The 23,641-nt window shown below is 36.7% G+C and overlaps 1 protein-coding gene across 4 annotated transcripts in view; it reads right to left on the bottom strand.

Moving 5' to 3' along the window:
• LOC126733366 (DNA topoisomerase 3-beta) overlaps positions 1-23,641 on the bottom strand; it is a 97,940-nt gene that overhangs the window by 20,565 nt on the left and 53,734 nt on the right. For 3 of the 4 annotated variants that reach the window (XM_050436631.1, XM_050436629.1, XM_050436630.1), the window contains 5 exons: positions 22,619-22,862; positions 12,840-13,002; positions 12,635-12,754; positions 7,418-7,497; positions 6,869-7,145 (listed from right to left, as the gene is read on the bottom strand). In XM_050436631.1, the coding sequence (XP_050292588.1) occupies positions 6,869-7,145; positions 7,418-7,497; positions 12,635-12,754; positions 12,840-13,002; positions 22,619-22,862 (884 nt within the window). The remainder of the gene's footprint in view (positions 1-6,868; positions 7,146-7,417; positions 7,498-12,634; positions 12,755-12,839; positions 13,003-22,618; positions 22,863-23,641) is intronic. The other variant, XM_050436632.1, reaches the window with a different exon arrangement.

Below are 23,641 nucleotides of genomic sequence, written 5' to 3'. Positions count from 1 at the left end.
GCCCACTGTGTTCTTAGAAATCTCATCTTAGTAGGTCTTGGCCTTGATAATCCATTCATCTACTTTCTGTTCTTTTGTCTTTATATGTTTGGTTATGGAGAAAATGAAGGCAAAAAGAAAAAGAAACCAAATCTTGAAAGATTGATTGTACTGCTACTGAGTACACCCCCTGGTGTATATGGGTGATTCCATTTTGATCAATAAAAATTTCATTAGAAAAGGGCTACTTCATGCAAGAAGAATGAAGTAGCAAAAAGATACATACAAAAACGCAAAAGAAAGCAAACTATGTACAAATAAGAAGGGAATCTAAGAACAACAGAATAGAAGAATCACTAAAAGTGAATCCCCAAGAACGAGACCAATCAAACAGCATCCCTGTAAATAATGCTATAAGCTAATCCACCAAATGCTCCTGATCCTTAACAATATGACTATTCTGCTTCCTCCAAATAATCCACATTACACACAAGGCCAAGGGCACCAAATTCCAAACATTCAAAGCATGCTTCCCCAACCAATTCCTCCACCCCATTAATAAATCACTCACCTTCTTCAGAAAGATTCAAGAAACTCCAAAAGACATAAGGGCAAAATTCCACAACTTGGAAACCTCACAATGAATCAACAGATGGTTGACATCCTCCAAACTACGCTAACAAAGACAATGCCAATCTACTAAAATATGCCCTCGCCTTTGCATGCACATTATTTACCTCCCCTATAGGGACCATTTCACTTTTAGCCACGTTAGCCTTCAAACCAGTCACAGCCTAAAAACAAAGTAGCAGCAATCGAACCTGTAGGACTTGCTCCACATCTGCATCACAAAACAAAATAGTATCATTCGCAAACAGCAAATGTGAAACACATTCCCCTCTACCCCTCCTACCATCCGCCCTAAAACCACTAAGTAAACCTGCCCCCTCCATTCTCTTCACCATCCTACTAAACACCTCCATCATAACTAAAAATAATAAGGGAGACAACGGATCCCTTGTCTCAAACCTCTAGAGTTATCAAAGAAGTCAGCTAGGGTCCCATTTACCAACACAAAAAAAACTGCATTGTAGAGATACAGGTTCGAATCCAGCAACACCATTTCTCCCTAAAACCCATTTTCTTCAACAACTTCAAAAGTACCTCCCAATTCACATTGTCATAAGCTTTCTCAATATCTAACTTACAAATCACCCCCAAAATCTTACTCTTCATTCTGCTATCAACACATTCATTAGCAATGAAAACTGAATCAAGGATTTGCCTACCTCCCACAAAACCATACTGAGATTCAGATATTAGTTGATCTAACACCACTTTCAATCTATTTGCCAAAACCTTGGCCAAGATTTTATATAAACTCCCCACCAAACCGATAGGTCTGAAATCACAAATGTTAAAGGCATCATTCTTCTTAGGAATCAAAGCTATAAAGGTAGCATTAAGATATTTCTCAAACTTACAGTGTTGATAGAACTCTTCAAAGACTGCTAAAACATCTTTTTCTACTACACTCCAGCAATGATGGAAAAAGGCCACAGAAAAGCCATCTGGACCTCGAGCTTTATCTCCTTCCATATCTCTGACCATTGATAGGATCTCGTCCTTCTCAAATCTCCTCTCCAACCAGCCCATCTCCAACTCCCCTATTTGATCAAACTCCAGTCCTTCCACAAAAGGTCTCCACTCCTCAGTCTCCTGATACAGAGTTTTATAAAATTAAACTACCTGAGCAGCCACTGTTGCTCCTTCCCCATAAATCACTCCATCCACTTCTAAGAAACTCAGATGGTTATACCTTCTAGGAGAATTGGCCATATTTGTGGAAGAACTTAGTATTATTATCTTCCTCCTTAATGCATAACATCCTCGATTTTTGTCTCCAGGAGATCTCTTCTAGAGAAATAAGATGCTCTACTTGCAATCTCACTTCATTTTTCTCATTTCTCTCCGTCTCAGTGACTCCAAGAACCCCTTCCTTAGCATCTAGTAATTCTAAAGCCCCTAATAATTCTTTCTTCTTGCGCCCAACATTGCCAAACTCTTGGCGATTCCACTGCATAATGTCTTCTTTCAAAACTTTCAATTTTTTAGCAAACACATAACTAGGTGTATCCGAAAAAGAATGACGATTCCACCATGAATCTACTCTATCAACAAACCCATTTGACTTCAACCACATATTCTCAAACCGGAAGGGACTTTTTCCTCTTGCCATACCCACTACCTCCAAGAGAATTGGGAAATGATTTGAAACTGGTCGTAGTAGAATCCGTTGGGTCACATCCAGAAAGTGTTGCTCCCAGTCATGTGACATTAGAGCCCTATCGATCCTAGACATGGATGGCTGGTCAATACCACTAGACCATGTATAACTCCCTTCCTCCAACAGCAAATCTATCAAGTTTAAATCTTCAATAAATTCAAAAAAAATTTCCATAGCTGGAGTAAGCCTAGACCCACCCCTCCGTTCACTAGGAAAACGAACAATATTAAAATCCCCAAAACAACACCAAGGAACATTCCAATACTGCTAAATACCCACCAACTCATCCCACAAATCACCCCTCAAATTGTTACCATTTGGGCCATACACCCTTGAACATGCCCAGATAAAACCATCCTCCACACCTTTCCACTGAACTGACACCGAAAACGTGCCCACCAGAACCTCCAACTTTTCTAAAACCCTCCTATCCCATATAATCAAGACCCCACCAGCCGTTTGATCAGCATCTAAAGCCACCCAATCCACATACAAACAGCCCCAAATACTGCAAACCAGCTGCCTATCTATGCTAGCAAGCTTTGTTTCTTGAAGGCATACAACATCACACTTCTACTCACGTAACAAGTTTCTCCCTACCAGACATTTTTGGGAGTCATTCAAACCTCTAACATTCCATGAAACCATTTTCAGCTTCATAAAAACTTTTATGGCCCCACAACTGTCTCTACCACACTTCCACCACACTATCTCCCATCATAGTTAACCGTTGAAATTAAATTCATCAACTCTCTTTTCCCTTTACCCGTGGAGGAAGCTACTTTTTGGTTAGCAACTGCTTTCTTCCGTTGCTGGTTAATAACCGCCATCTCCCTTTCCAGCCTTTGAAGATAAGCAATACACAACTTTTCATGACAATTCATAGGAAGCCCAATCACTTTAATAAAACCTGGGATTCTGTTCTTCACCCAATTAGAGACATCCAGCGTACCACCAATATCTAACACCTTAGAATCGTTGTCCACTTCCATCGACAAGGCCAGCCCATAAGGGATAATAGTAAACAACAGATTACAATCTGCCAAGTTCTCCTCCTCACCCGAAACCACTTCTGAGAAAGCCACTTCCTCCACCGTCAAGACACCCAAACCAGATAGGCCACAATCTAAACTTGGTTCCATCAATGCTAACTTGGGCTGACCAATCTCACCTATATCTATCGACCTGGTGTCCTTGTTATCCGCCCCTTGAATCAAAAGCACACTACTCTCACTTCCAACTTTATCCACACTATTGACACCAAAATCCACTAACCCCACAACCGATAGTCTCTTAAGGATATCTACCAAGAAAATACCCTTCGAGAGTGGAGCCTTCACACCCCCAAATACTTTTCCAAGGAAAAATAATAGGAGAAGATCCCCTCAGAGCACTATAAAAAGAAGGAATGTCGAAATCTCCACTTTTCTTCAACACTTCAACTCCACCTCAATCGACCCCTATTCACATTTGAAGGAATATGAAGCTCCAACTTGTGAAAAAAAAACCCCTACTAACTCCACCTCCCAATCATTAAACCCACGTTGGAATCACACATCCCAACTGTGTCTTTCCCCCATATTTTGTCTCACCAACACATCCTCCATCGTCGCCTTTCTATTTGAAGTAATTGCAATTAATAGCGGAAAAGTCAACTTCAGAGGCTGATCTCCACACCACTGATCATGCCAAAACTGTACCCTATCCCCTAAACCAACCTCAAACCGAATATACTAGGAAAATCCCTCCCACCCATCCTAATACTCCTCCACAAGCCACAAACATGTGAAGCCCTACCCCACTTCAAACACAAACCCCACCTTATCCACCCCAAACTTTGAAACTACTACACGCCTCCATGATCAATTAAGACACAGGACAACCAAAACAAAATGAAACAAAAAAAAAATAAAGGGATATGACCTAGAAGTCAGCACCTATGCCTAGCTTAGAGTTAGCACCAAGCGGGAAAACCACTAGGAGTCAGCACCTAGGGTGTGGACCTAGAATCAACACCAGACCAAAGAGATCAAATGGCCATTCTTTACATTCATCAAAATATCAATTATCTCCACAAGGATACAATAGGTTGCTTATAAAGGGTTGCTAAACTAACCCTAGTTCTAATTGGCATAGAAAACCCTAATTGCCTTACTACAAAAATAACCTTGTTTCCATTTTTTTTTTTTTTTTTTGATAGGTAATAAAAGTTTTATTGATAGTGAAAATGCAATGTGTTTACAATTGTAAACACACGGCAAAGAAAGAATACAAACAAATCAAATAGAAACTAACAAAAATAAGGAAATCAAACAAGGAAATACAATGTGTGAGGCCCTCAAATACGAGACTACTCAAACAAAGTCCTAGCTAGCGTTGTCTTCAACAGTTCAATAGGTCTCTCAATGTCCTCAAAAGTTCGGGCATTGCATTCCTTCCATACTAATCACGTAAGACAAGCCGGTACCATATTCCAAACATTTGAAGAATAATTCCCAAACCATCCTCCAAGCAAAAAGAAGAGAGACAATTGTATACAGCATCACCTACTGAACCCCAGACATAAGGAAAACCTCACTCCACAAAGCTTAAGCAAACTTACAATGGAGTAAAAGGTAATCCATAGTTTCCTCGTCACACCGACAAAGACAACACCAATTAACAAGAGGCAAGTTTTTCTTAACAAGGTTGTCTATGGTAAGAATCCAATTCCTAGCAGCAATCCATAAAAAGAAAGCCACCCTTTTAGGTACCTTAATACACCAAATGCTCTACCAAGAAAAAGAAATAGAAGGGACTTTTAATAAAGAATTATAAAAGGAGCGCATATCAAAGATACCACTATGATTCAACTGCCAAATCAGAACATCATCACCCTCCCCCCCTAGTATTCTGGCAGAAACATGCTCAAAAAGAGTAAAATCTCCCTGTTTCCCAGTCATTAAATTCACGATGGAAAAGTAAGTTCCAACTCCTACTTCCCCCATCTAGCGCATATAAAATCATATCAGAAATTAAAGCTTCTTAAACCACAACACAGACAAACAGTTCCGGATATAACCTTGCTTCCAAATTAAAATACTAATAGCCCAATAAACAAATAGGACCTAAAACATAAAAATATAATTGACTTGCAAACATAAATAATACTAAATAAAAATCTTCTTGCGTCTCCCACATCAGATTCTCCTCAACCCCAAAACGCCACCATTTCCTCAATAAAACTTTGTTGAAGGTAGTGATCTTCCTTATCCCTAGTCCACCACACTCAACAAGAGAACACACCTTAAACGGAGAATGTTACCCAACAATAGGGAAAATTTTAGTTTAACTTTTAAACCAATGGAATCTCACATTTTCAAAAGAATTGTTTATTTATTTATTTATTTATTTAAGTAACAAGATTTATTAATATCAAAAAGGGGACACCCTAGTGCACAGGAAAAGTACAAGGGTCAACAAATCAAATACAAAAATTACATGAATCAAGCAAATCAAGAAGATAAGAAAATGATTGGTTTCGCAAAGCTAACAACCAATCCAATAAGGTTCTAAAGAAAAATAACTTGAGGTATGGAAATTTTCAGAAGAATCATTCTCATTTACCTTTGCTAGATTTCTCCATTCCCACATAGAAAGGTCGTGTCCTAAATTCCTAGCCAACACCCAAAAAAACCCCAAATCCTTGTTGCGAAAATATGGCTAGGGCTGGTTTGCTAGTTTCAGATTTCATTATCTCTTTCAGGTGGGTATGATCAGGGGCTCTGATTAAAATCTGTGTGTACAAGATAATGGGGTTGGGCCATGAACATAGGTGAATGGTAAGCTTATCAATTGCGTACTCTCTGTCCTCATCATATTGATTAATTACAAGAAAAATATAGTAATTTTTCTGCAAAAGAAAACCAATGGACTATACTCGGATTGATGTAGCGACCCTCTACCTTTAGGCCAGCCAACCAACCCCCCTCTACAATTAGGACTGACAACCAGCCACTCTCTACAAGCCAAACAGCCAGCCACTCTTTCTGACCTCTTAGGGCAGCCAGCCATCCCCTTATTTTGAAATCTGCCATATATCCTCATTAATTTCAGCTTTGACTTATGTTGTGATAGCCTGTCTAGATGTAACTATTAGCTAGTTTATTCCCTAGTAGTTAAAGATTATAAATAGACTTTTTATGTAAGAGCAGAATCAGTTTTTTGATATAAACTTAACTTAGTTTCATACCAGGACAGAAACTCAGTTTCTCCAGTTATTTTCTCTATCTAGATGTAATAATAATAATAATAATTATTATTATTATTATTATTATTATTATTATTATTAACATTTTTTAAATTTTTTTCAAGACTATTTTTACTAACTTCGTTCATGAGCCTTGTTTGTGAGCCTAATAAAAGTCAAGCTTATGTTTGCTCAAGCTTGAGCTTGTTTGATTATTTTCAAAAAAGAAGTGTGCCTTTGAGCTTAGAGTGGCTCATAAGCTACAAGGCTTATTTGTAGTGCCAAGGAAAATCCCTATAGAATGAACAAAGACAATAAGATGAAACAATAAACAAAAAGGATAGATTTTTTTTTTTTTTTTTTTTTTTTAAACTTAAATACTTGCAGTCAGGAGAGACAGTCCCTATAAAGTGTTGACAGACATACTGATATAGTCTCCAAGCATCTTTGCCCAGCATATCCTCAGTTGCTGACTGCATTGGGGTAATAGGAGGATGGTCGCCTGCATCGGATCCCAATCGCGGTTTATGATACCCATTGGCAAGTAATCTCTGTACATCATTGCCCCATATCGTGTTATTCGCTAGTGCACCAAGTGTGCCTCTGAAGTCAAATGAAGAAGGATAGGCTGTGCTCTCTGTGCGTGGATAACTAGATGAAGATCATATGAAAATTATTAGTAGTTAGGTTCCAAACATTGAACAATAAACAATTAAGAAACTAATAAAATGCTGAACCATATCAATTTTATTTAAGACATTGCAGCATTTTCTGTCACAAATCTTATTTTTATGTTCTCCAATAAGGAAAATTCCACAAATAAAATTATAATATCTGCTTTACTTTCGGAGTATTTCCTGTAGAATATATATCATTTACAACATATATATGACTTCACAATGGGAAAAAGATTACTACAAGACCTTATAAATCCTTGAGTGTACAAGCGTTCAGCCAGTTGCATAGCCATTTGAGGTCCAAAGCCCATGCCACTTGAAGCAACCTGGATAAATTAAAGCAAGGTACTTGAATTATCCCCAAGTTCAAAAATATTCTTGTACAAACTAAGCAAGTTAGTTTTATTTCTCAAATTCACAAAGAATATACTAGGAGGAGCTTTTACATATTAAACAAGTTAACCAGGCTTATATAATTAAAAAGAAGTATTAATTTTATCACGATAAAAAATATATTATTTAAAATGATAAAACACGTTACTTCATGATGGGGTCATAGATGAACTTTAACAACTGTAAAAGTTTTCTTTTTTTGGAGAAGTAACAAATGTAAAAGATTGTAGTTGATCAATTTCCAGAATATGCTCCTCATTGTTTTCTAACTCAGACTTTAGCATCATGAATTTTCTAAGACATGTGAACCTCTTAAAAGATGCTCTCGAGTTTAATGGAAGGTGGGTACATGGTTTCTGATCAAGACAAGAAATAACAGTGGAATGAAAATCTCTCATTTGCTCTTCATTAATGATTAATATATATATATATATATATATATATTGTCTTGCAATATTGGTCCTGAAAGTTAAGAATTATAATTCTGTTCTTTTGAAGTAGTTTCAAGCCTCAGGATAAACTTGAGTAAGAATAAGTTGGCATTGGGGGGTACAAGAGTATAGTTGTTAAAAATCTGGCTGGGGTCTTAAGGTGTAAGGTGAGCAATTGCCCACGAACTATTCTGGACAGACTTTGGGTTCCTCATTTAAAGTTCATGCGGTGTCGGATAATATCCTCAAAAAGATAGGAGAACAAATGTAGGTTGTCAGAATTATATTTGTTGAAGAGGATTACACTACCATGTATTTCCTTATCTGATTTACCACACCTGCCCATGTAGCCAATAGATTAAAAGTACATGATACAGCAAAGATAACTTAGGTCTATTGTAGAAGAAGGGTTTAAGAATAAATTCCAGCAACAAACTAGATTAGTGAAGAAAAAAAATAGAGGGATTGAATATTGAATGACCTTTTCTTTTCTTTTCTTTCTTTTTTTTTTTTTTTTTTAAGTTAAATAATGAAAAAGGTTATGACCGGCTCACTATGATAAGCACTCCAAAACCTAAAAGAATTACAAAATTATGCCAAAGAGAGTGATTCTTTGAAATCTAGTAAAGAGGTACTATCTATCTATGAGACCCCACATACAGGACCAATCCAACAAAGATCGATGTAGTATGTCTTCAAGCTGGTACTTTGAATTGACTTTATCTTCAAAGGCCCAATTATTGCACTCCTTCCACAATAGCCACATCAGATATAACTGTGCGAAATTCCAAATCACCAGATGGTGCTTCGCAAACCAATTTCTCCACCTAGATAAAAAAGATCAGCCACCAACCTTGGTAGCACCAAATGGATCCCAAACAATCTAAAAAACTAACTCCATAATTCAAAAGTAACCTCACAATGGATTTTTTTTTTTTTTTGATAATTAAGAAAGGAATATATTCAAAAGCTGCCTTATGCATAAAAAGAATAAAGCAGTCCAAAAATTACAAGGATGAACAAAAAAACAAAGAAAATAATTAATTACAACAAAATGAGAGAATTAAGGAATAAAAGGAGAGAATCACTAGATGTGAGTCCTCATGCCTGAGACCAGTCAAACAGAGAACCACTAAAAGAAGCAAGCAACTGGTCTTCGAAACTATCCGTACCTCAAAAGTCCGCCAATTATGCACCCTCCAAATACACCACATTAAACACAACAAAGCCAAATTCCAAATGTTAAACGAGTGCTTCCCCAATCAATTTCAACAACCAAAGAGAATATCTGGAACCGTTCTTGGTAAGACCCATGAAATCCCAAAAGATCTAAAAGCAAAACTCCATAACCGATGAGTCTTCTCACAATGAAGCAGCAAATGATCTACAATCTCCCCACAACAACAACACATAACACACCAATCAACAAAATCAAAACCCCTATGCCTCAAATTATCACCTCTAAGAATCTTATCCCAAGCTACGGTCCAAACAAAAAAAGAAACACATTGAGGGGCCTTAACTTTCCAAATACCTTTCCAAGAAAAGACAATGGAAGAAGAACATCTCAACTCATTATAAAACAAACGGATGTCAAAATCCCCATTCCTCTTCAACTTCTACCTCATATGAACCCCATTATCTGTTGAAGGTATATTGGATTCCAAGATATGAAGGAAATCCATCACTACATTCAACTCCCAATCATTTAGATTCTGAGTGAGACGAACAGCCCAACTTCTCCTTTCCCCCCGCTCCCTGCCTTGCCAAGGAAAAGTCAACTAAGGCCTCTCTATTAGTGGCAATTTCGTACAGAAACGAGAAAGTCAATTGGGGAGATTGATTCCCAAACCACCAATCTTGCCAAAATTTCACTCTATTCCCCGCCCCAATTTCAAACTAAGTATTTTTACTAAAATCCTCCCAACCCATACGAATACCTCTCCATAAACCACACCCATGTACACCCCTACCTAGCTTAGAAGTCCATCCCCCCACTATTCCCCAAACTTCGAAACTACCACCCTCTTCCATAGCCATTTCCCTAGTAAGGCTTTTTTATTGAAGGCAATTACTTTCCTTATTCCTAAACCACCATTGTCCATAGGTGCACACACTTTGTCCCATCCTAGTAAGTGATCTACTGTCTCCCCACTACAACAGCACATAGAGCACCACCCAACTAAGGTAAGACTCCACTTAATAAAAATAAATTATCACATGTAAGGATCTTCCCCATGCAACTGTCCAAACAAAGAACGAGACCCTCTTCGGGGCCTTAGTACACCAAATGCTCTTCCATGCTTTTTTATTTCATTAGATATAGGCAATTTTATATTAAGGGGCAAATCTACAATTTTCAGAATTCCTGCAAATTAAGGGTATTTTGGTAGTTTAATTGTGTCTAGAATTTTGTTGAAGATCCTAGGTATCTTAGGTTTTATTTTCTTTGAGTCCAAGTTAGTCTTTTCTTAAGTTTTTAGTTTACCAGTCAAACTCAAAGTCATAATCAAGGGAGTCAATTTCGTGCCAGAAACTGATACAATTTGGCCAAGAAAACAAAATATTTCCGTACCAATTGATACCGGTGTACCGTTTTGAGGTTACTGCTCTCTCTCTCTCTCTCTCTCTCTCCATATATATATATATATATATATATATATATCTATATATGTGCGCGTGTGTATTTATATATGTATGTATTTATTTATTTATTTATAAACTTATAATTTCAATTTCACATATGTTATAAGCACAAATACATCACCCTAATATATTCGCTTAAATAACATGTTTTATAACAATTTTTTAATGTACCAGCTGAAATACATACCCAAAAATCTTCATTATAACCAGTACAAGTTGGTACATCTCAATATTTTATCCGGAACATTTTAGATAAGTGTCGGTTTAATGGCCGGTACAGAATATACCACCAGTGCCAGTACCGATACGGTATTGACTACCTTAGTCATAAATCATAATATTACTAGTACAAGAAAGACTCCTATAAAAATTTATAATAATAATAATATAAATAAATAAATAAATAAACAACAAACTAGTACATGAAATACCCGATGTTGAGAAATTTGCAGATTTTTTAAGTCTTTGCCAGTTAGGACATTGTTTGGGTGGTCTCGTATTTGGAGTTTTACACAATGTATTTCCATTTTTGATTTCGTGCAATTTACTTCTGTTTGATTTGTTTGTATTTGTTTCTAATACAATCTGTTCATCATCGTGAACATGATGTACTTTTTCTTAATTGAAATATCTATTACCTATCAAAAAAAAAAAAAAAAAAGAAAGAGTCTATATATATTTGCGTTCAATTTACTCAAAGAGAGATGGAATTGATTAATAAAATTATTGAGCGTTTTGAGCATTGAGACATGGTAGCCTTTGTGTGTTATTTTCTCCGTTTCTCTTCTGTCTTTTCTTCTTCTCTTTATTGTGTTACTAATCACGGGTACTGTTTATACAGCCCCTGAACACAATAAAATCCTCTCTATTCCTTCGTCCATACAACCCCAAATCAAGCCCTCTCTTTTACCTATCAAAACCCTAAAACCCTACATAATTCTACCAAATTGCCATCAAATAACTCACCGAACAACTTTTAATTCTTAACACAACCTCATAAACCTTTATTCAACAATTACAATTCCAAAACCATAGGTCTACAATTACTGCTATCCCTACCACAAGCATACATAGACAAATTCTCCAATTTGTCATATGTCAACCTAGACTTGAACGAGTTCTCAAAAAATACTTATGAATTTAAGATATGCAGGCACATATTGACACATGTATAGCTAACATATAGCTGCATCCAGCTTATGTTCAAGTATCCATTTTTGGTCATAATGGGAAACCCTGTTTATCATGCAGCTACCATAAGGAAGATAATCAAGCAACATCATATATTTGGGTTTCCCTACAACTTTTGGAAGTGTGGGCATGATAATATACCCCTCAAATGCACTTTTTTTTTGGGCTAAGAATATACCCTCAAATATATTTAAATCAGATGTATGTACTTCTTTTCTTTTTTAATAATTTGATAGTTGGGAGAGAGTGGGATTTAAACCCTAGACATCTCCGTTGGAAACACCAAGAAGTGCCAATTAATCAGATATATGTACTAAATGTACATATGTAAGTATCTATGTATGCATATGAGGATGTGAATGTGTATGTCTGCATGCACATGTAGGCATATTACAGCCAAGAAACTCAAGCAGCAGTCTCGTTCTACCTCCCACTTGCCCACGCCAAGACATGGCTGATATATTTTTTATTCACATTCCCTTCACAACCTAGGCCAAAATTATGAAGTACTTAAATAAAACAGCACGTTTAAAACACATGTCACTCATATTTAACTGTTCATGCAATAAGGAAACCTCTGTTCCTAGATACTATAGTAATCAATCTCTTATCATTTTCCTCATGGGAAATATTTGTTGGGTTGTATCTCATTGATAAGCTGGTTAAGAACATATCTGGCTTGTAAAGCACACATCTCAAACCCATATGCTAAAAACATTCTGATCTGCCCAATGTAATATTAATTCCCAATCCAAATGATATTAGACAATAAAAGACAAGTCAATTTGCAAAAATTTCTGACCTTCAGAAGATTCACTGTATTAAGACCAGCAGGCCGACTTTTGCTTTCCTGTTTTTCTGATATTTCAGTAACTTCTAAAATTCCATCTTCCATTACTAACTTTTGAAACATCGTAGCAACCTGCAACATGTACAAGTATAACTCGTATTATGTTTGCCAAAAGTTAAGAAAGAGAACTGCAAAGCTAACGCAAATAAGGGCTCACATCTAAGTCGAACAACTTGTCACGCTCCCATTCTAGCTTAAGTTCATAACCATTTTGTATCATGTAAGGTTGCAAAGCCCAAAACTTCTCAGGCTTAAAAGTAGTTATTTGCAAATAACGCTGTACACAAAACCCAAGTGTAGGAGTCTGACATGGTCCGTAGCTGAAACAAGTAATTCATAAGCACAATTTATTGATGACTGAAATTAAAATTAGAATGCAGATAGAATTATGTCAATTAATAACATAGCTTCATGGAAATTATTTTAAACTAGCTTATAACCCATGTGCATATGCAGGGGTGCAATACATACATACATACATACTTATACACACACACACATACACATACCAAGTTGTGCATCCACCAACAAAAACTAAGCATCCATCCAAAATGATTCAAAGAACAACAAAGGCATCAAATAACCAAGGCAAAATACAAAGACATGCATTTCTCCATCAGCATCCAACTTCAAAAGCAATTCAAAAGCCAATAATGGCTCACATGATTAAAAACAATCTAACACAAAATGATGGCTACAAAGACCAGAGAAATTAACAATACAATTAATGACAAGGGAAGACCAAAGAGAAAGTTCCAAGAAATAAAATTCTATAAGAAGTGCATTTCTCCTATAAAGGAGGGCACCACCATAATCTTCTACTTACATCTCTTGTAGCCTTTCATCTATCTTTCTCCCATCCTCTCCTTGTAACCATAAAATCCGTCAATCCTCAATTTCACTTTCAAGCTTAATTGTAAGTGTTCAAAATTCCAATAATCAAGTTTACAATTCCAAATTCATTATTGTGGTCTATTTTATATTTTAATTTTACTAGTTTTACATTTTTTATAGTTTTATAGTTTTTTTTTTTTTTTTGATAGGAACATGTTTTATAGTTTTATAGTTATAGAATAGCTTAAACTACAATATTCTCTAGTTTTATATCTTATTCTTTAAGTATCTCCACACACTCACACACACACCAGGTTTATTTTATATTTAATTTTTACTTGTTTTACATGTTTTATAGTTCTATACTTCTATTGTTATAGAATAGTTTAAATACAATATTCTCTAGTTTTATATCTTATTCTTTAAGTACCTCCACACACTCACACGCATACCAGGTTTCTTCTGACCCACAATAATGAATTTGGAATTATAAACTTGATTTTTGAAATTTGAAAGACTTAAAATAAAGTTTGAAAGTGAGAATTGAAGATTGAAGGATTTTTTAGTTACAAGAGAATGGGAGAAAGATAGAAGAAAGGCTATAAGAGATGTAAGCAGAACAACAGGTGGTCCTCCTCTCCTTTGTTGAATTCCATCCATTTCTCTTCCAATAGCAAAAGAGAAAAGCAAAACCAAGGAGCATGCATTCAGCAAAATACAAACATGGTGGACATTCACCCTCAGAAAAGCAAAAGGAATCTACCAAGTTGTATATTAATGGCGCAGCCATAGCATAGTTAGAGAAAGAATATCCTCTTTGGAAGCCCAAGGCTAAGGCAAAGCCAAAAAAAAGTGTCCATGGCAGTTAATTTGGTTTTTATATTTTATTTGGTTATAAATTTACTAATTGGTTACTATCCAAAGAAAGTCTAAGGTGAAGGCAATGCCTTAATGAGTGCTTCAACGGCAAGCAATATTAGAAGTGAGATAACAATTTTTTGATAAGTAGAAGTGAGATAACAATTGTGGGTTCAAATTGGGAGAAGTCTATTGATAAGTCTCAAGATAATTTCAGTCCTAGAGTAAGTGTCATATTTGTCATGGTTTTGGCCATATGTCTTTTCAATGTCCTTCAGAACCAATTGTTGTGCTCCAAAAGGATAATCCTAGTCAAGAGGCAGACAAGGGTTCCAAGCAACTTGAACCCTGGGAAGCACGGACACAGGCACGGGTACGACATGACAATACGACAATTTCTAAAAAACGAGGACACAACATGATAGGGATATGTATATTAATCAATTATTAATATTATTTTTATTTTTATTTTTTATATATGGTTAAGCATTCATGGTGCGGACACCACATTATATCACATCTGAGGAGATTATCATTTATGTTTTTTTTTTTGATAAGTAAAGGAAGATATATAAAAAAGAAGAACTCAGCCCCGTACATAGGAAATGTACTAAGAAGGCAAAAACATCAAGAAACCAAATTACAAAGATCAAACAAAGCAGGAAGAGATAAACAAGAAAAAGCAGGTAAAACTAAGCACCATTCGAGAAGAGTAAGAAAGAAAAAAGACTTAAACTCAAGAATGGACCGTTCACGACCCTCAAAGCTTCTAGCATTCCGCTCCCTCCAGATACACCACATCAAACAGTGAGGCACCATCCTCCAAATAACTATATTACGATGACGCCTGAAGTTGCAAGACCAACAGTCTAACAAATCCACTACCCTTTGCGGCATCACCCAGCAAAAACCACCCAAGCAAAAAACCATACTCCACATCTCAAAAGCAAAAGGACAGTAAAGGAGGAGATGATCAACAGATTCCCCAGACCTTTTGCACATATAACACCACTCAAGAATAACAAGATGCCTCTTCCGAAGGTTATCAATAGTTAGGATCTTGCCTAAAGCAGCAGTCCAAGAAAAAAAAGCTACCCGGGGGGGAACCTTCGAATGCCACAAAAGTTTCCACGGGAACGATGAGACGATAGAGGGGGAAAGAGAGTGATAATACCCGCTCACCAAGAAACCCCTACTGCTGGCTGGCTTCCAACTAAATTTGTCAGAACCAACACCTCGCACCTTAGTGGAATAGATCAAACCCAAACAAGAATCCAAAGATTGAGACTCTTGATCATTCATTAAGCGGCGAAATTGAAGGTCCCAAAAAATTCTCCCATTAGCATAGCACAAAACCTCAGAGACCGAAACATCCCTAGACCTACTAATATTATATAAGTCAGGAAACACCTCCTTAAGAGGACGATCCCTACACCACACATCAATCCAAAACTTCACACGAGTGCCATCACCCACATCATACCGAAGGAACTTCGAAAAATTCAGCCAGCCTTTTCTAATGGACTTCCACAAACAAACACCATGTGCCCCAAACACAGGTTTTGTACACCAACCGCCCCACTCGTTCCCATACTTCGCCCCAATTACCCTTCTCCAAAGGGCATCATTCTCCACACCATAACGCCACAACCATTTGGCTAATAAGGCAGAGTTAAACCTTCTCAAGCTCCGAATGCCTAGCCCTCCATTCTTCAGTGGCCTACAAACCTTCGACCACCTAACTAAATGAAGTTTACGATCATCACCAATACCATTCCAAAGAAAATCCCTCTGTAATTCCTCCATCCTCTTGGCCACCTTAACAGGAATAGGGAAAAGAGAAAGAAAATAAGTAGGCAAGCTAGAGAGAGTGCTCTTAATAAGAGTAATCTTGCCCCCCTTAGATAAATACAATCTCTTCCAACCAGCTAGCCTTTGCTCCATCTTCTCCAAAATAGGATTCCAAACCGTCTTATCTTTAAAAGAAGCACCCAACGGCAGACCTAAATATTTCAGCGGAAGAGCAGATTCACTACAGCCCCAAATCTCCACTAGCTCATGCAGATTAGGCACATCCCCAACTGGAACCAAAACAGACTTCTCTAGATTAATTTTTAGCCCTGACACCTCCTCAAATCTAGATAGAATCCCACACAGAGCTGTTATATGATTGCTGTCAGCATCACAGAAAATAAGAGTATCATCCGCAAATAACAAATGAGACACTGTCAACAAGGTACCAGTTGCATTCCCCACTAAGAAGCCTGAGAACTGACCTGCCGCAATAGCTACATCCAACATACGGCTCAAAGCCTCCATGACAATATCAAAGAGAAAAGGGGATAACGGATCACCTTGCCTCAAACCTCTAGAACTCCCAAAGAAGTCAGAAGGACAACCATTGATCAAAATGGAGAATTTAACAGTAGAAATACAACACCTAATCCACCTTCTCCATTTGTCAGAAAAGCCACACTGCTGAAGCAAAAACAAGAGAAACTCCCAATTCACATGGTCGTAAGCTTTCTCAATATCCAGTTTGCACAATACCCCCGGAACTCCTGCCTTCAGTCTACTGTCTAAACACTCAGAAGCAATAAGGACAGAATCCAAAATCTGACGACCTTTCAGAAAGGCATTCTGAGATAAGACCATGAACCACCTTCCGCATTCGATTGGCTAACACCTTAGCAATAATCTTGTACAACCCTCCCACCAAACTAATAGGCCGAAAGTCTTTAACATCCACAGCATCATTTTTCTTAGGAATGAGAGCAAGGAAAGTAGCGTTGAGACTCTTTTCAAACACTGCGTGGGTATGAAAATTATGAAACACATTCATAATATCAGTTTTCAACAAGCACCAACAAGACTGAAAGAATGCCATTGAAAAACCATCCGGACCTGGCGCTTTATCACCATTGAAATCAAGGACCACTCTAAAAACTTCATCCTCATCAAAAGGTCTGTCCAGCCAATTGGCATCTTCCTCAGAAATGCTAGAAAAAACAACCTCATCCAAAATAGGTCTGTGGACCTCAGTCTCCGAGTATAACTGCCTATAAAAATGAGAAATACACCCCTCAATGATCCCCTGATCCGAGGATAACTCTCCATCCACCAGAAGCCTATCAATGGTATTACATCTTCTATGAGAATTTGCAATACGGTGAAAAAATTTAGTGTTCCTATCTCCCTCCTTAAGAAAAAGAGCCCTAGATTTCTGCCTCCAGCAGATTTCTTCCAACAAGGTTGATCTTTCTAACTCTCCACGAATACGATCCTTTTCCAAACTCTCCTCCGCTGAAAGAACACGATCATCCTCGATAGCTTCCAACACATTGAGATCCTTCCACAGATTCTGAACCCTAAGACCTATATTACCGAACTCCTCCACATTCCATCTCTTCAAATCCAATTTCAACGACTTCATTTATGTTACCTTTATCTTTATTTGGGTTTATCTTTAGCATTTGATTAGTATTGGATTAGTATTTAACATTGTTTAGAATTCATATTAGGTATGCATATCTTTTATCTATTGTAATTCCTAGAAGCTATATAAAGCTCCACATGGTTTATTTTGTATTCATACTATGATTAATATTATTCAAAGATTATTCATGCAAAGTTTGCATTGTGTTTGGTGGTGAATCCAAACAACCTTAGGTGGTGAAGCCTAAGGTTTACCGTGGCACTTTGGTATCAAAGCTAGGTTTCATGAAGCAACATGGAGAGATCGGTGATGGTAGGGTCGAAGGTTGTCAGTGACGGTGGATTTTGGCGGTAGATTGTGTGATGGCGTCATTCCAGTGGCGAGATCGGTGGTTGCTTGATGGCTTTCAAATGCCATTGTTCTCAATTTGTTGGGTTGGAGTTGTGGTTGTCATGGATTTGAAAATTTTGGGTTTTGTAGCAGTTGGGTGATGGTGTTGTGGTGGTTGGAATCATGGATCTTGTAATCTAGAGTTAGGCATGGATTGGGGTCACAGGCTTGGAAGAAGTAGCAAGCTTCTCTGTTGGCTAGGAAACTTTTTTTGGGATGAAAAATTCATGTGGTTAAAGTGGGTATAGACGGTGGACTGGGTTTGGTTCTGGTTCAAGCTTGCTCAAAATCTCATGGGGTAAGAACTTGAATAATGTCATATCTAATTGGTTTGTCCTTTGATGATTGAATTGGATTGGGTTAAAATTGGTGAGATGTACGTCTTATTTGGTTTGGGTTGCTGAAAGCTAGATAGATCGGATTTAGCTCTAATACCAAAGTTGATGCAGGACAACCTTAGGCTTCACCACCTAAGGTTGTTTGCATTGTGGTTGGTGGTGAATACAAACAACCTTAGGTGGTGAAGCCTAAGGTCACCACCTGAGGTTTACCGTGGGACTAATCCAGGTGGGAAGCTTAGGTTGTCCAGCATCAATTCATTTTTCATATAATGTTAAAAATATATCAAATTAAGAGCAATAATGGATAATACCATAACAAAATCCAAAAAACAAAATGCACCTCGATCATGTCCCGTCATATTTCAACAACAAAAAAAAAGGCTATGATGTGTCCCAAATGTGTCAAACACGAACACAGACAACTCAAATGATGTGTTCATGCTCCCTAGCTTGAACTTGAAGATGAGATTTGTGAACCCCTCAATGCTAACTTAAAAGTGAATGTTGACTTCCTAGATCAAGATGATGAGGGTATGACAGGCGTCATTTGTCCGCTTCTTACTATATTTAAACAAGATGTTCAAGAGAATGAAGACCGCTATCATAGGGGCAAGAATTTTCAAAATCAAGTTAATTGCATGGAACAAATATGTTCTTTGGCAATTGACACAGAGAGTTGTACTTTGTTTTAGGTTTTTTGGTGGGTGGAGATTTTGTGGGTTAGTTAGATCTCTCATCTCGTCTTCGCAGATGAAACTTTGAATTTTTGTTGAGCAGTTCTAGAACAAATTTGGCATTTGAAAGTAGTTTTCGTCTGGTTTCAGATTATGTTTGGTTCAAAAATAAATTTGGGGAAATCTGAACGGGTTCCAATTGGAGATGTACCCAATGTTAAGCTTTGGTGGGTATTTTAAGATGTAGAGTGGAATTGTTACCTCTGACTTATCTGGGTCTTCCTTTTTAGGTGCTACTTTCAAGGTAGCAACTATATGGATTGGTGAGCTAGAGAAATTGAAAAATTACAAGGGGATTTTCTGTGGGGCGGACTGGGAGATGAGTTTAAGTATCACTTGATAAGTGGAAGGCTGTTTGTGTACCGGTTCAATATGGAGGTTTGGGAGTGCATAACCTAGTTTTACTTCAATGGCAATTTATCAAAAAAAAAATTTACTTCAATGGCTAAGTTGTTATCATCCTCAAAGGCAAACTACCATTAAAATATCAGTTTTACTCAACCGGTTCAAGATTGGAAGTTAGAATCGGTAGTCTCTTTTATGTACCTTATATATTCTGGATCTTGGAGAACTGAGGCGGAAAAAATGCGATGGTGGAAACTCTCTCCTAGGGGTGTTTTCAATGTTCGGTCTTATTATAGGGCCTTACAATCACCAGATTCCGTTTCTTTTCCATGGAAACCTTTGTGGAAACCAAAAGCGCCTAAATAGTTAGTTTCTTTATTTGAACAGCGGCACTGGGGAAAATATTAATAGTTGATAATTTAAGGAAGCGAAAAGTGGTGGTGGTGGATTAGTGTTGCATGTGCAAGAGGAATGGGAGACCATTGATCACTTACTCTAACACCGCCCGATAGCTCAATAGTAGCTCAAGAGTTGTGGAATATGGTGTGTTCACTTTTTGGGGTTTATTAAGTCATGTCGTGTATTGTGGAACTTAGAGCAAGTCAGTCAAGCAAGTTTAACAGACACAAAACTAAGGTGCTTTGGAGAATGATCTCTCATTGTCTTATATGAGTCATTTGGAGGGAAATGAATATACGTACCTTTGAAGGGAATGAAAGATCAATTCATGAGTTGAAACTTCTCTTTTTTCAGACTTTGCTTGATTGGGCAAATGCTTCGGGTGTTTTTACTTTCATTTCTTTACCTAATATGCTTGATTTATGTACTTTCATTGTTTCTAGCACACTACTTGTGTGCTTTTTTCCTCTATATTTTCTTACATCTTTTTTCAGTGAAGTTTATTACTTATCAAAAACATATATAAATCTGGGGACGCAATGAAGAAATTGGGATTAAAATTAGAGTTCAATCCAGAACCTTATCATGTGTCACGGATCACTAACACATTTGAAATTGGCAAGCTTAGGAGACTTTTATGTGTGATGTGCTTCCCCTAAAACGCTGTCACATACTTTTGGGTCAGCCATGGATACGGGAGTGCGATGCACACCATGCTGGGCATATGTCAATACTTACCCTTTGTTGAAGGCAACAAGAAGTATACTCTCACATGTGCTAAAAACATGCCAATCTTGAAGTTGAAGAAGAGTGCCTTCCTTATTCAAAAAATTGTGCCTTCTGATGGCATTCTTCGTCTCACTCCTAACCCGATGAAATCAAGCTATTTTCAGAGGGGGAGAATTGATGGCACAACCATAGCATTGTTAAAGAAAGAATATCCTCTTTGAAAGCCTAAGCTAATTCAAAGCCCAAGAATAAGTGTCCATGGTAGTTAATTAGGTTTCAATATTTTATTTGGTTAATCTAGAGTAAAGGGTATTTTTAGTAATTTTACAATTTTTTTATTCAGTTAATCTAGAGTCTAGGGTATTTTAGTAATTTTACAATTTTTGGGTATGGACCATGTGTATTATTTTATAAATAAGTTTTATTTAGTTTATGGGTCTTTATTTATGGGCTTTGGTTTAATTCAAATAGGACTTTATATATATATATATATTTAGACACACACACACATGTATAAGTTTCTACTTAATAAGTAATAGACTGTATACATTCATAGTATTACTTAGAAGCATAACAAATTTGATTGAGTGTTTTTATATTTTCTAAGTATAGATACATAAATTTGCAAGTAAACGTAATTGACATGCAATTAGAATTTAATTTGAAGGACACTTAGCATGAAATTGGAGTGCATTACATCTAGAAACACTTGGCATCAAATAATGACAATTAGAATGACACTTAACACAAAATTGGAGTGCAATCAAAATCTAAATTAGAGTCTTGGCTGAACTCTCTCAGCTTTTGCTTTTATATATTATATAAGATTAAAATTCTTTTAGAAATGCTGTTAGAAAAACAGTAAACCTAGGATCTACCCAACTCATGTCCACCTGGTCTATCACCTGAGCTATAGCTAAAGTAATAATTAATATTACACTATACATGAAGTTGACATTATAAGGGAATGAAATCCACAAACCCAAGGCAATTAAACTGATTCCCAGAGACAATGTGTTAATAAGAATAATTCTAAACCACCAAGAATAAATACCAATGCAAATATGATATAACATAATAAAGCAACAAAACAAAATAAAGACGTCATAATTTAAAGTATTATGATAAATAAATAAAATAAACTCACATACGTAAGCAAAAGAATCTATAGCTGGCACAACACAGTGCATCAAAGAAGGAACTCAAAAAAAATATAATATTTCATAATAGATCACGCATCGATTGACAAGAAGGAAGATAAAAACACAATCAAATTCTTATTTAATTAAAACATAATACTTGAGAACAAAAACCATGTAATAATTATAAGTTCTGTGATAGATCACAGCCTCCAATGTATTTTGAATCAGACCTCAATTAGTCAGCAAACTCAAATTGAAACTTAAACTATGGAGAAAAAAAATTGCAACTTAAAACCGAAGTAGAATTGAAAGCCCTAAGCATATACCTATGTTTTGCCGCTTGACTTGGTTTTGTCACTTCCATCTACCCTCTACAAGTTACTAATAAAGAAAAAAGAATCTATCCTCCAAAAGTTTTTGATAAAGAAAAAATAATCCAAAGACTCCATCACTAAGACTGCAGTTTTCTCTACCCTGTTTTCAGTTTACCCATTCTACGTTTTTTTTTTTTTTTTATCTTTTTCTTTTTAATAGGTGTTCATCCATTTCTATTTTCCATAATATAATTTCTGGCCATATCTGTAATTCACATATTTCAGGAGAATATGAGTTTTCCTGATCATTCACAACCATCAAAACAAAGAGCAAAAGCACTAAGGACAAAAGGAATATATGATGTCAGATAAATAAACTGCAAAATAAAAAGGGAGAGACAAAATAGAACTAACGATATGACTCTAGCATCAAGATTCCCATATTTTCCCTGGAAATAAGTAGTTTGAAATCGCGTGAATGCAACTCCAACTTTCAAATCTATCTCTTGCCGAGCATCTACAGCCAGTGCCTCATCTTCATTGGGTTCGACAAGGTTATCCATGGCCTTCAAAATGTCTTTGTCTGTAACAGAAGAGAACCGCGCACGATAAACCCTTTTTCTAGCTTCCCTCATACGAAAGCCAGTGCAATCAATAACTGCAACAAACAATTAATGTTATTTGCAGAGGTTTTGAAGCATCCCCTGAAATAAAAGCATGACCTGAAATTTACCTGGCGTGAGCATCATGCGAATAGTAAAGGGACGGGAAAAAATACAAGTGGATAACGTGCAGTTTTTATCCAAACTGTCATGCATTTATATTTGCATTTTGCAGCAATTAAAGAAAATTGAGAGAGTGGGAACTTTTTCTGACAAGTAAATGCTTGTATGAGAGGAACTGACAATCAGTTTGTTAAAGATACCAATCCTATTGGTCTTGTCATATATTCTATTCACAGCTATCCCAAGCCCAGGAAAAGGAGCAGGGTTGCAGTAAGTTGACAGCCAGTGTAAAACTGTCACTTTATCATTAATGAATCCACTAAATATACACATTGCATAGTCCATTACTAGTGAAATGCTGACCCTGAAAAGGAAGATACTATTATGGGTCGCACCTTATGCTGTATGGGTGGAAATCTTCTAGAAAGGGTCAGAAAGTTTCTAAGGGATGAGTTGTCCCTACCACCTGTCCTATTCAAGAATATTCCTAGTCTTATTTTAATCACCCATTCTATAAATGGAATGAATAGTAAGAGCAGCCCCTAACAGCTCCTCTCTCTTCTATTCTTTTCTTTTTCTTTTCCACTTCCTTTTTATAAGTAAAAAAAAAAAAAAATCATTGATGAAAAAGGTTACAACAGGCTCACAATGATGAGCACTCCATTACCTAAAAGAATAACAAAAATTATGCACAAAAAGAAAGTGATTCTTT

The sequence above is a fragment of the Quercus robur genome, chromosome 6 (genome assembly GCF_932294415.1).
Source record: "Quercus robur chromosome 6, dhQueRobu3.1, whole genome shotgun sequence".
Lineage (NCBI taxonomy): Eukaryota > Viridiplantae > Streptophyta > Magnoliopsida > Fagales > Fagaceae > Quercus > Quercus robur.
This window is presented reverse-complemented; position numbering and strand designations above follow the sequence as displayed.